General features: G+C 44.5%; 1 protein-coding gene across 2 annotated transcripts in view; it reads left to right on the forward strand.

Moving 5' to 3' along the window:
* The first annotated feature begins 1884 nt into the window (after positions 1–1884).
* LOC148529660 (transmembrane protein 272-like) overlaps positions 1885–13336 on the forward strand; it is a 102320-nt gene continuing 90868 nt past the window's right edge. Inside the window, exons 1-2 of one of the 2 annotated variants that reach the window (XM_088468318.1) lie at positions 1885–1974; positions 3413–3531. In XM_088468318.1, coding sequence (XP_088324444.1) covers positions 3498–3531 — 34 coding nt within the window. In that variant the 5' untranslated portion in view covers positions 1885–1974; positions 3413–3497. The remainder of the gene's footprint in view (positions 1975–3412; positions 3532–13336) is intronic. The other variant, XM_088468319.1, reaches the window with a different exon arrangement.

Below are 13336 nucleotides of genomic sequence, written 5' to 3' on the forward strand. Positions count from 1 at the left end.
TGCCATTCAGATCACGTTGGTGTAGCAATCCAGCCAGCTACCCAGCCACTTTACTCCGCACCCAACTAGTGGCTCAGTCACTCCTGTTTATATCGGAATTCACTACAGCTGTCTCCAGTCAGATCCCTAATGGTACACATTTGCAGCGATATCTGAACTACTGTGTAAGCCTCTACTGTTCAGACGGCAACCTAAGTACTGACATGCTCAGGGAACAACGTAGGGCTGTTATTGGCATGAAGACCTCACCAGTGTGACTGTAGAGGTTTTACACAATAGTCAATAGTAGTTCAGGTCATCATAACACCCGGGGAGCCTGTTCTGGGCCTTACACTGGATGTATTAGATGAAAACTTCACAGAGGAGTGGCAATTTGTCTGGAATGCCTAATGGAGTGGTTAGGGTCCCGATCGGACCTCACGGAGGCGGGCGCTAGCCAGAACTTTGACCCAGGGAGCCTGTTCTGGGCCTTTCACTGGATGGTTTTGGACCACATCACATAAAAAACGTAATAACTATCACTGGTGCAGGTGGAGGGGAGGTTTTGGTATGTAAACCTGAACTCACCAATGCAGCAAGGTCTGAAAAACCAGACTTTTTCAGATCAAGGGGCAGATGTACTAAGCTCTGGAAAGTGATAAAGTGGAGAGTGATAAACGACCAGCCACTCAGCTCCCAACTGTCATGTTACAGGCTGTGTTTGAAAAATGACAGTTAGGAGTTGATTGGTCAGTCATTTATCACTCTCCAATTTGTCACTTTCCAGAGCTTAAGACATCTGCAGAGTTGGCAAGTATGTGATGGGCACTGCCGGGAGACGCTGGACAAATTTGAAAGCAGAGAGGCGGCTGTCTTTTGCTGCAGTTGCACTGACACCGGCGGCCATGTTCAGCCGGAAATTCTGCACCTCCATAGGGCTAGTGCAATCTCCGATGATGCATCTTCATAATACGCACAGTGGTGGACTAGCGCCACAGCCGATGGGCTTATCTGTATAAAGTCCATTGGCTGCAGCATTAGCATAAAGATGCAGTCGAATCAGACACTCTACATCTTCTTATCTGAAATACAGTTGCTGTTAGTTTTGTGTTAGTGTAAGTGTGTGTAGATTAACAGATAGACAGTAAAAAGGTCGACAGTGTCTAGATAGACACCAGATGTTAGACATATAATAGGTCGACTGGGACAAAATGCCGACACATTAACCGTCGAAATGTAAGAAGGTCGACAGGTACAAATGGTCAAAAGGGTCAAAATGACAACACAAAAATGGTCGACACATTTTCTAGCCCTAATCTTCACCCTAACCCTGCCTCCTGGTGCTTAACCCTAACCGTCAGGGTAGGTGCCTGAAACTAACAGTCCCTTTTAGTGCCTAACTCTAACCATCCCTCCTGGAGCCTAACCCTAACCCTCCGGTAAGTGCCTAACCCTAAGAAATAAAGCCACCCATTTTTGTGTTGTCCATTTTTCCATCGACCTTTTTACCGTTGATCATTTGTACCTTCCGTCCTTTTTACAAGTCGACCTTTAGTGTGTCAACCTTTAGTCCCAGTCGACCTATTGACTGTCTAACATCTGGTGTCTATCTAGACATTGTCGACCTTTTTACTGTCTATTTATAGTCCGAAACCCGTAAGTTGCCCAGTGATACAGCAGAGGATTAAATAGATAGGATAAAATTGATCTGACAACAGAGAATGTTGGATGTGGTTTTTCAAATGTGTTTTTACATTCGGTATTCGTGTTTCTGCCTTCTATAAGTGAAAGTGCCAAACCAGTTTGTATCTCAGCCCAAAATCAATGCCCACCCCCTTCCTCCCACTGCAGTGAGGGGGAAGTCCTGGGAAGGGCCTGCAGCTGTTTATACTGTCATTCCTATGCCTGGAATAAAAAGGACAGAGAGACGGCAGAAAGGAGGGACTTGTGTATATCAGGATCCTGTGAGAGAGAGCGCTGCTGCTGCTGCTGAAGGTGAGGACTGGACACTCTTATTTACACTGCATGAAACCATCGCTCTGTAACTAGTGACCCCATTACCCTGCAGGACAGCAAGATAGTGACTCCATTACCCTGCAGGACAGCAAGATAGTGACCCCATTACCCTGCAGGACAGCAGCTAGCACAGGGCACTGGCTTCTGCAGAGTTTTATTACCCTGTCCCCGGTTAGTGAGATGCAGAAATGATCTGTTGTCAGATAGTAGCTGAATGCATGTGTCTGCTTCTTCCAAATGTGTCCCTGCACTTCTTTATCATCAGTCCTCCTGCACCGTGTATAGGGAACCCGGGGGTGTTTTCAGGACAGATTATTATATCTAACTTCACATACTTGTGATCAGGGAGTGGTTAGAAGAGCCGTGGGATGTGCTGCTGTCAGTGATGCACTGCAGATCTCTCTGCCAGAAGGTATAGGGAACACGAGGACATGTGCCATACTGTACTGTACTGTATGTACCAAAGGCAGTTTCTTAGGCTTTTTTTTACCTGTGTTTTTTTGTTACCTAAATACATATAAGAGTTTTCTCCTGTTATCACTCCTGGTCCATGTCCTTGAGTGTGTTTCAGGTGAAGTGTGTTAAATATTGTAATACTATGGGGTCAATCCAATTAGCCGCGAAGGGTTTGACTTGCCATTGCCATGCTGTTAAAATGCCGGCTACAGCACCTCATCTCGCACCCCTGACGGCCCGATCTGACCCTGAATTAGCACAATGTTGCTTGTGGGCCAATGGGGCTGTGAGTACTTTTGTGAGGCTGCCGTGAAGTGCGGCTGTTGCCGCCATGACTCGCACCCGCTAGTTCACCGCGGCTATTTGGATTGACCCCTATCATTTTTATGTAGTTTCGTTAGTCCTAAAAAGTTGTTATAATGAAATTTTTACCTTATATTCTTTTTTTTTTTTTTGCACTTAAATCACATTATTATGCTTGTTTTTCTGCACATTACACTTACTGCCACTGATGGTAAGGAAGAATCTAAAATCGTGTCCAGTCTATAGTTTTTAGTGCGCTTCGTAAATAAGGGCAAAAATACAACATTTTTTTTTTTTTATAATAGTCTAAAGCAGCATTAGGATTTGTTACACACAATTTACTTACTTATCTCGCCAATTAGTGGAGCTCTGGGAACTGTATGCTAAAACTGTTTCATCCAGGGCTCCTAAAAGTGTTGTGTTTTGCTTACCACTTTAGAATGGCTTCAGTATTGGGGGGGGGGGTGAGGGGGTGCTAAGAGAAGGAGGCCCAGTAAGACGCTGTTATTACCACTTCTCATTGGACCACATGGTTACATTGCCCCATGATTTTAGCTGGGAATATGACGTGAATGACAAAGTTCTTGAAACATTGCTGCATGGAGCAGGGAGTGAAAAACTGGTGATGGTCTTGTCTTCAATTCACCTGTTACTGCAGCGTTATAATAACGATCAGGTGACCAGACTAGGAAGTACTCAGGCATCGGAGCTCAGCAGCAGCACTGAGGGAAGGAAATTGGAATATGCAGAGAGAGGAAACACGCAAAGGAGAAAAAGGTGAGGAGGGTCCACTGCTAGGGGAGGATATCTCTGTGTGTGTTGGAAATGTTTTGTGCTATGGGGGATCCTCTGTGCTAGTGGGAGATATGTGTGAGGGGGAAATCAGGGGCAGGTTCATATGTATGTTGTCGTTCCTTGATCGTACACAGTGTGGTTACCCTGAACGTCTATTTCGGTGTAAATAACTTTAAAGTGGAGTTTATATCCAATCAACACTTGGATCCTTCCAGTACGAGGAGGCAGCAGTCCTTTCCGTGTATCCGTATGGCAATCGGATGAAATGTGATCTGGAAAATGGGGTGGAAAGGGCATGCGCCCAATAGTGTAATAAATTATGAATAATAGCGCCCGTGCTCAATTAACAATAATGTGCGTACCAAATAAAAAATCTTTAAGGCTTATCTGAAACTCTGTCAGGGGTATGCGGATGATATGGACCTGGGATTCCCCGGGTACTGGAATCCCGGGTCCATATCATCCGCATCCCCCTGACAGAGTTTCAGATAAGCCTTAAAGATTTTTTATTTGGTACGCACATTATTGTTAATTGAGCACGGGCGCTATTAATCATAATTTATTACACTATTGGGCGCAGGCCCTTTCCACCCCATTTTGCAGGTTCATATGTGTTTGTAAATCTGGCTCTGATACTAGCTAGTGCCTCCCAATCCATTAACCTCACCGCATGTCCCTGAATCACTGTATATACCGCAGACCCTACAACATGACCCATTCCATTAGGTACAAATTGCTCTGCTCCTGGACTTCCCTCTTAATTTATAATTGCAGTGAGATACCTGTCTTATCAATCACCTAGTTCAACACAGGTGACGGCAATCATATATTAGATGGGAAGTCCAGGAGCAGAGCATTTTGTACCTAATGGAATGGGTCATGTTGGAGGGTAGGATACCGCAACTAATATTATTACTACTTCTGGTAATTTTGTGGCACGCTGACTAATACTCCAGGCCTAACAACACGCCTATTGTTGTCTCAGTATGAGAATTCCCCTATTCAGCTGCATTAGTAACTATCTTCCACAAACTTAAGCTGGGCACACATCTAACAATAATTGTGCCATTTGTTCCCACACACCTGAGAGCCAGCTGTGGTGCCAACCTGCCAGTATACTTTTGGAGTGTGGGAGGAAACTAGAGTACCTGGAAGAAACCCACGCAAGCACAGGAAGAATATACAAACTCCACACAATTAGAGCATGGTGGGAATCAAACCTAAGACCTCAGTGCTGTGAGGCAGTAATGCTAACCATTACAGCATCTTGCTTGCTATCTTTTTTTCCATCATTAATCAAAATAGCAAAAATCAGTCCCTTATGGTCACTATCAGCATTCTATATGATCCTGCTGTCTCGGTTGTCATTTTTTTTGTGGTCCAGGATGATTTCCCCACACTTTAATGCACTTCTCTGAGTTCACTTTTTGTAGAAAAGTTGCGTGATCTTGCCACGAGTCCCACTGCTTGTAATTGAATCTTGCATTTCTGAAATGCGCGCTTTGCCACAATGTGCCACAATGTATATGAGTTTTATGATGCGAGTTTGCTTTTGCAACCTTGCATGTTATTGAATTTGCCCCATAGTGTCTACCTACTCCTGTGACATTACTAAATCTTTTATTTGGCTTGTCTGATAAAAAAGTTGGTTGGTTAAGTGATCAGAACAAGTTGGTTAGGTATGTGAAGTACACTTCATGATCGTTTAGTTTGACAAGTTGGTTAGGTGGATGAAAGTTGTTAGATGTGTTCCTAACTGTGTTCTGTTAAGTTGCATACACACGGTACGTTATCTATGAATGATAAGGATATCGTTCATATATATATAGTTAATTTTTATGCAGTGAACGACCAATGATGCGCGTTCCCGCATGAACGATAACGATATCTATGATCGTTCATACATGCAGGCCAATCTGGTCGATATTGTCAACTTTGCCTGTTCAGAGATGTGACAGGATGACTTCACTGAAAGATATCTTCCAAGTCGTTGGTGGTACAGATCGTACCGTGTGTATGCAACTTTAGACGTGCATTTGGTGGCGGTCAGACTCCAGTGTGCAGTGAGCTCAGCTTTCTATGCAGTAGGGATGAACTCGGGCTAAAATTCGGCCAGCATTTTTTTCTGTGTGTATGTTCTAGGTAAGTACTCACACTTAATGACATTCTTTCCGCGAGGCCACACTCCGTCTAAGCATGCTAGCACGACAGAGCATTGGGAGGCCAGGTTGCTTGGCCAGGCGTTCAGATGGCCGGATCAACCCATGAGACCATTGGCCTTTCTGGCTATCTATCGCCATAAAATTCCATTGATCTATATTCTATACCTTCTTTACTTCCTAGTGTTTTTCATACAGACATTGTTTCTCATCCAGACATGGCTCTATGACCATAATTATCTTAAAATATTATATATAGTTCACTATAACTTTTGTTTGCTGGACTTTTACCACTTGCTAAAGTCACAGGGTCTCATTCAGACCCGCTCACGAGCGCTGTACGCTCGCAAGCGGGTCGATGTTCCCCAAATGCACATGCGCATGACGGAGGCGCCTCCGTCGTGCGCATGCGCGGGACCCGAAAAACGACGGGGTAGCCGTCGTTATGGGTCTCGCACCAAAAGGGGCGTGCTGTCGATGGTGAGTGACAGCACGCCCCCTTTGGTGGGCGTGCCGGGAGCGTGGCTGGCCAGACGGAGGCGTTCCCATGGGAACGCCTACCGTCTGGGTCCGGCTCCACTGACATCACTAGTGATGTCAGTGGGAGTGATTTTGGCTCTGATAGAGCCAAAATCACTCCAGGGCTTGCGGCAACGAGACTCTACCACAAGGGTCTCGTTGCAAGCCCGATGGTCGTGATGGTCTTGACCATCGCGACCATCATCATGGACGCTCGCATAAGCTGTGGGTGGTAACCCACAGCTATGCGAGCGGCCCTTTGGCCGCTTCGCTATTAAAAAAAACACGCCCTGATTCAGAGCGGGCGCTCGTTCAGAGCGTCCGGCTCTGAATCAGGCCCACAGTCCAATGAAAAAAAATTGGTGTTTTTTTTTTTTTTTTTTACATAATCACTGTGGCAGGTTATAAAATGTGGCCTTGTAATTACTTTTTTTTTCTTGATTTGTTTCTTCAGACTACTGTTCATAATTGATAATTTTCCACCCTTTTGAGCTCTGTTCTCATCATGACTTTTCCCTTCTCTGCAAATACTATTTTTGCCATTCAGAATAATTTACAAAAGGAGATAATGATTTGTAGGAGGATTGCTAAGAAACATAAATATAAAATACATGCTTAAAATGTACATCACTTTCTAGTTAAAATAATACATAAAACAATTTATATGGGATTGCTGCTTTCACATGCACTTGATAATTTTGCAGCCACTTTCAACTCCGTGCCTCCTTATATTTTTTTCAAACCCCTCCCACTTTCCTCTATAAAGTATGTTGCATATTGTTTTTATCTTCACAACCACCCCCCCCCACCACCAGTTTTTGCTTAAAATCTCATTCATCCATCTAACCATTATAAACTGTATTCAAGACTTTGGTGTGTGCTAGAGCAGCTCAAGTTAGGTTTTTAATGGAACTGTTGTGAGGGTTTGGGTATGGGATGCTGGCGCTCAGGATCCCGGCAGTCAGAATCCCGATAGGGTTAGGATACCAACACCTGTCAGTTGGTATCCTAACCCTCCCCCTCTCCCTGCCCCTAACCCTCCCTCCCCGATCCCTAAACTTAACCTCCCCACCAGTGCTTAAACCTAAACCTCCCCCCTTAGTGCCTGACTCTAACCCTCTACTTATTATTATTATTATTATTATTATTATTATTATTATTATCTTCCTTTATTTATATGGTGCCACAAGGGTTCCGCAGCGCCTTACAAAGTACAAAAATAAATGAGCACACAAGACAACAGTTATTAACAGTACAGACAATGCAGGACAAGTACATGATTTATAAACAATGCTGCATAACACCTAAATAAGCAGCAGGGTGTCAGTAAGCAGTTTTAGGAACCATTGTAAATGAAAGTAAAAGTAAAGCAAGAAGAAGCACGTGAGGAAAGCGGGCCCTGCTCGTGAGAGCTTACATTCTGAGGGGATGGTCAGACAAACAGGGGTGACACAGATGGGCTAGATAGTGAGGAAGGAGCATAGAGTAGTGGGTTAGGATGAGCGCTGGAAAGCATTGAGGAAGAAATGGGTCTTGAGGGCCCAGTTGAAGATTAAAAGCCAGGAAGCCAAGTGATGGAGGAATTTTGCAGGAGCAGTGGTGTCAGAGGGATAAATCCAGGGTTTGGTGATGGCAAGGAGAATCAAGGCATTGCAGAAGAGGTGCTCATGAACAGGGACCAGTTTATTATAGATAAAACTGGCTTTCCAGAGGGAACAGGAGAGAGGGACAGAGTTAAAAGGCGAGAGGAGAATGAGATTATTAGGGTTGATGTAGTGTGGAGGTGATATTGATCTAGAGAAGGGGGATAAGGAGTGTGGGGTTATGTGGCTGGCTTCTGAATGAGGAAGGGTGACAGTAGGTGATGGGTAAGGTGGAGGTTTAGTGTGGTGTGGGGGGGAGAAGGATAGGTATCTTGGAGAAAAGAGAGGGTGCAGGGTTTAGTGGTGGTGCAGCAGGACCATGGTGGAAGAGTAGTGAATAATACTGGAGTTGTGGGAGATGCAGTTGAGAGACTAATATGTGATGAAGAGAGACAGAGGAGGGGGATAATGTAGAGGGGACTATGGATGGAGAAAAGAGGTGAAAACTGGTGGTAGAGGAGAAAATAATGTAGCAGCAGAGTGAGGGAGGAGTAGAAGAAAAGAGACATCGTGTAGATGAGGCAGTCGGGGGGGGGGGAGTCAGTAGTAGTAATGAGTGTGAGATGAGGGAGCAGTACAGGTCAAAGGTCAAAATCAGATAAAAGGAAGAACAGTGCTGGAAGATGTAAAGGCACAACTACAATAGTATATTATAACCAAAAAAAGAATATAGAGCTGTTAAAGTAGCAAGACTTGAGAATTAGTCTAAAGTATGAAAATATATATATATATATATATATATATATATATATAAAAAAAAAAAAGAAATAAAAAAGGTATATGTGTGAAACAATGGTAGGTACTACAGTGGTATAAAGATAAATTGACAGTGGTTTTGGAATGATTTAAACAATGTAGAGAAGAAACGCAAACATACAAGTATTAAATGTAAGCAGGTAGTTGCTTGCAGGGTGTTGGCAAAAGGTGTGTCCAGGTTATAATGGAAGCTGGTTGCTGAGTAGCAGGGTTTCCGGAAGCTCAGAAGATTCTTTGCTTTTTTCCAAGTTATAGAGAGTTCTTTTAAAATGTCATTCTCCTGTCTTCCTCCTGCTTAACTCCTGACTAACTCTTTAAGTTATGCTGTACATGTAGTCCCACTTAGAAAAATATACCCACTTTGAAATATAACCTATCAGCCTTGTATAAGCCTAAAGCCTTGTGACCTACTGATTATATAGTTAAGCATAACATGTGTAGTCACTGATTACACCCACCCTCAATACCCTCACCCACACCAGATACAAGTCATACAATTCTAATACAAACAAGCAGAGCCAAAACAGCATCCCATGAAGCTAGGAGATAAGATCTGACTAGATAATTAAATTTAAAGTTACTCTGGAGTTTACAGATATTAATTAAAGACAGTATACCTAGCAAATGAGAATTCCAAACAGCATTGGTTTTTCTATAATAGATACTTAGTGCCTAACGCTAACCCTCCCCCTAACCCCACTACTTACCTTTTTTATGATGCCGGCGCCGGAATTCTGACAGATGTCGGGATTGCGGCATCGGCATTCTGAGCGCCAAAATCCTCGCAGTTGGTATTATGTCCCTGCCTCAGCTGTATTCGGTAATTGACTACTGCTCTGAACAAATTAACTTAGAAGTAATGTTAAGATTAAGTAGTTTATCACTGCATAGTATCTGTAGCTGATGGTTTTGAATTTAGTTTTTTGTGTTTTTGTGTTCTTTGTTAGCTTCTAGATATATAGAGTCAGATGTTAGCTTAATGGTATGCGCTATTTGTTTATTTAAGGTAAATTATTGCTGGTAATATTAGTGGGAGTGTTTTGGGGGTAGTTAGTAATCAGTGGCTTCACATGCCAGGTCTCCTATGTAAGGTTCATAGTAAGGCTGGATAGCCTAGGCTGGTGTTCCCTATCTCATATGTGCCCGATTTAAAAGTGCCAATTACATTTTAAATCGATTATTTGCGTTATATCAGCGTTAAACAGAAGGAAACCCACCGATCTACAATCAAACAATAACCCCCCCAAAAATTGGACAAAGTGGGATGAACAATTGTGAATTCACATTCTCCATACTACAAGATCCTGTGGACACATAACCTGGACTTTCATCACTGAACTCCCTGTCTGGTGGCTATATAAACCCGGTGCCTCCCTTGCTACTATTTGTGCTGGCTCTGTGCTTTACATATAATCCTAATGCATACTTATCTATGTTAATGTCAGTTTTGCTCTATAATAATGTACTTTTACCTTAGCTCTTTTTCTAAGCCTTAAATCATCTAGCTCCAACCACTGTCTATTTTATTATTTAATTTCTGCTCCCACCAAATCTCCACTTTTATTATACTCAATAATAAACTTTTGTTTCACTGACACATTTTTCCCACACTGTACTCTTACTTGCATTTCTGGAAATCTGCACTCTTACATTATTTCTACATTCCTACTTTCAACTTTTTCTTCTCCTATCTACATCATTCTTACCATTACCATGTTTTCTTCAACTCCCACCTTCACTCAGTGTCTACCTAATCTTTTGTTCTGCCCCTTGCTTCCACCTTTATCCTTTCCCCTTGTCTCCTCCACTTCCTCTTTCCCTTATCTCCTCTCCTCTATTTACCTTCCTCCCCATCTTCTCCCATTAGTCCACTTTCAATCTCTTATACTCCACAGGGGTCCTACGACCTCACTGCTAAACCCTCCTCCCACCCCCCTCTCCATGTCACTTCACCCCACATCCATCCACATATCATTAAGCTCCCTTCCTGCCCACCTTCTACTGGCTCCCCTTCTAGCACTGGAGACCGCACCATCGCTACAATCTATTCATCTCGGTCCCCCAAATGAATCTCACCTCCACGCTACAGCAACCCTGATAATCTTATTCAAATCTTTCCAACAAACTTTGTCCCTCTATCCTGTGCCCTCTGGAATGCCGGGTCAGTCTGTAATAATAAACTGGTCCCGACCCATGACCTTTTCATCTCCAACTCCCTGAATCTCCTAGCCATTACTGAAACCTGGATTTTACCCTCTGACACCACTTCTCCTGCAGCTCTCTCCTCTGGGGGCCTCACCTTTTCCCACACCCCACAACGTGGGGGTCGCCATGGTGGTGGTGTTGGGGTACTTCTATCCCCTGGTTACTCATACCAACCCATTCCCTCTGAACCATCCCTTACATTCTCTACATTTGAAATCCATGCTATATGCCTCTTCTACCCAGTACACCCCCGAGTAACTGTCATTTATCGTCCCCCTGGCCCTCCCTCCAAGTTCCTTGACAACTTGCTTCCTGGCTCCCTCACTTTCTCTCCCCAGACCTTCCCTCCATTATCCTAGGTGACTTCAATATTCCAATTGATATCGCCACAGAATCCTCTGCCTCCAAAGTCCTCACCCTCACATCTTCACTTGGTCACTCCCAAAGGACCTCCTCACCCTCCCATGTGAGTGGCCATATGCTTGATCTGGTCTTCACTCACCGATGTGATATTTCTGATCACTCACAATTCCCCTTTCCCACTCTCTGACCATCACCTTCTCTCTTTTAACCTGTCCCTCTCTCCTTCCCCTCCTCTACCTCCAAAAGCCACCATCACTAAGCGTCACATTGACGCTATCGATAGTTTCCTTTTCTTCCCTGCTTGACTCACTTCTCTCCCCTATCCTCTCTCTCTCCTGCCCTGATCAAGCCACTTCCCTATACAACGCCTCCCTTACTTCTGCTCTGGACTCTCTTGCCCCGGCGATCACTACTCACACTCTCAGATCTACTCCCCAACCTTAGCATTCCAAATGCACCAGATACCTGCAAGTTCACGAATCGCCGAGCGACAGTGGAGAAGATCATGCTCTAAGGCAGATTTTCTCCATTTCAAATTTATGCTCTCATCCTATAGTGCTGCTCTCTCCCTCTCTAAACAGTCATATTTCAAGATCCTCATCTCCTCTCAGTCCTCTAATCCCCAGTGACTCTTCACCACTTTCAACTCCCTCCTTCACCCACCCCCTCCTTGTCTCCCCTCCTTGCTCTCTGCCCTTGACTTTGCTACCTACTTTACATCTAAAATTGATTTCATACGTCAGGACATCATATCCAACCAGTCCCCCAGCTCTCCACCTCTTCCTTTCCCAGATCACCCTTCCCCATCAACTTTACCAACTCTTACATCCTTCTCCCCTGTATCTGGAGAGGAAGTCATGGCCCTCATCCGGTCCTCCACCCCTCCCCTCTTGATCCTATCCCCTCCCGCCTCCTCCGCTTCCTCTCTCTGCCTGCTCCCATCTTGCCCACCTCATTAACCTATCCCTCTCATCAGGCACTGTTCCTTCTGCATTCAAGCATGCCCTTGTCTCCCCCATTCTTAAAAAAACCTACCCTTGATCCTAACCTTCTTTCTAACTACCGACCCATCTCTCTCCTTCCTTTTGCCTCCAAACGCCTTGAGCGGATTGTCTACAAACGCCTTACCACTTTTCTTTCCTCCCACTCCCTCCTTGACCCTTTTCAGTCCGGCTTCCATTCTCTCCACTCCACTGAAACTGCCCTCACGAAAGTCAGTAACGACCTCCTTGCTGCCAAATTCAAAGGCCACTACTCTCTTCTCATTTTCCTTGATCTCTCTGCTGCTTTTGACACTGTGGACCACCCTCTCCTGCTGCATATCCTTCACTCCCTTGGTCTACATGACACTGCCCTCTCCTGGCTGTCATCCTACCTCTCTGATCGATCTTTCTCAGTTTCCTCTCATGACTCCTCTTCCCCCTCCACAGCCTATTACAGTAGGTGTTCCCCACGGTTCTGTTCTTGGACCACTCCTATTCTCCCTCTATACTTCCTCTCTAGGTGAACTCATCAGCTCTTTTGACCTCCATTATCATCTCTATGCTGATGATACTCAAATCTACCTTTCCTCCCCTGATCTCTCCCCCTCTCTTCTGACGTATCTCCAACTGTCTCTCTGCTATCTCTTCCTGGATGTCCCAGCGATTTCTTAAACTTAATATGTCTAAGACAGAGCTGATCATCTTCCCACCCTCCCATATAACCTCACTTCCCACTATTTATCAAGTGATGGAATAACTATCTCATCTAGTCCCAAGGTGCGCTGTCTTGGAGTTATCCTGGACTCATCCCTCTCCTTCAAATCACATTTCCAGAACCTTTCACAGTCCTGTCGTTTCCCTCTCAAAAATATTTCTAAGATCAGACCCTATCTCACCGAGGATGCTACTAAAACCCTTATACACTCACTGATCATCTCCAGATTGGACTACTGTAACCTCCTCCTATCTGGCCTCCCCAAATCCAATCTCTCTCCTCTCCAGTCTATCCGTCATGCTGCTGCATGGCTTATCTTCCTCTCCAAACGCTCTACATCTGCCTCCCCTCTTCTACAAGCCCTCCACTGGCTCCCCTTCCCTTTTAGAACCCAATTTAAGGTTCTCATGCTCACTTACAAAGCCCTCACCCAATCTTCTCCCA

The sequence above is a fragment of the Taudactylus pleione genome, unplaced genomic scaffold (assembly GCF_031769625.1).
Source record: "Taudactylus pleione unplaced genomic scaffold, aTauple2 ptg000085l, whole genome shotgun sequence".
NCBI classification, from domain to species: Eukaryota; Metazoa; Chordata; class Amphibia; order Anura; family Myobatrachidae; genus Taudactylus; species Taudactylus pleione.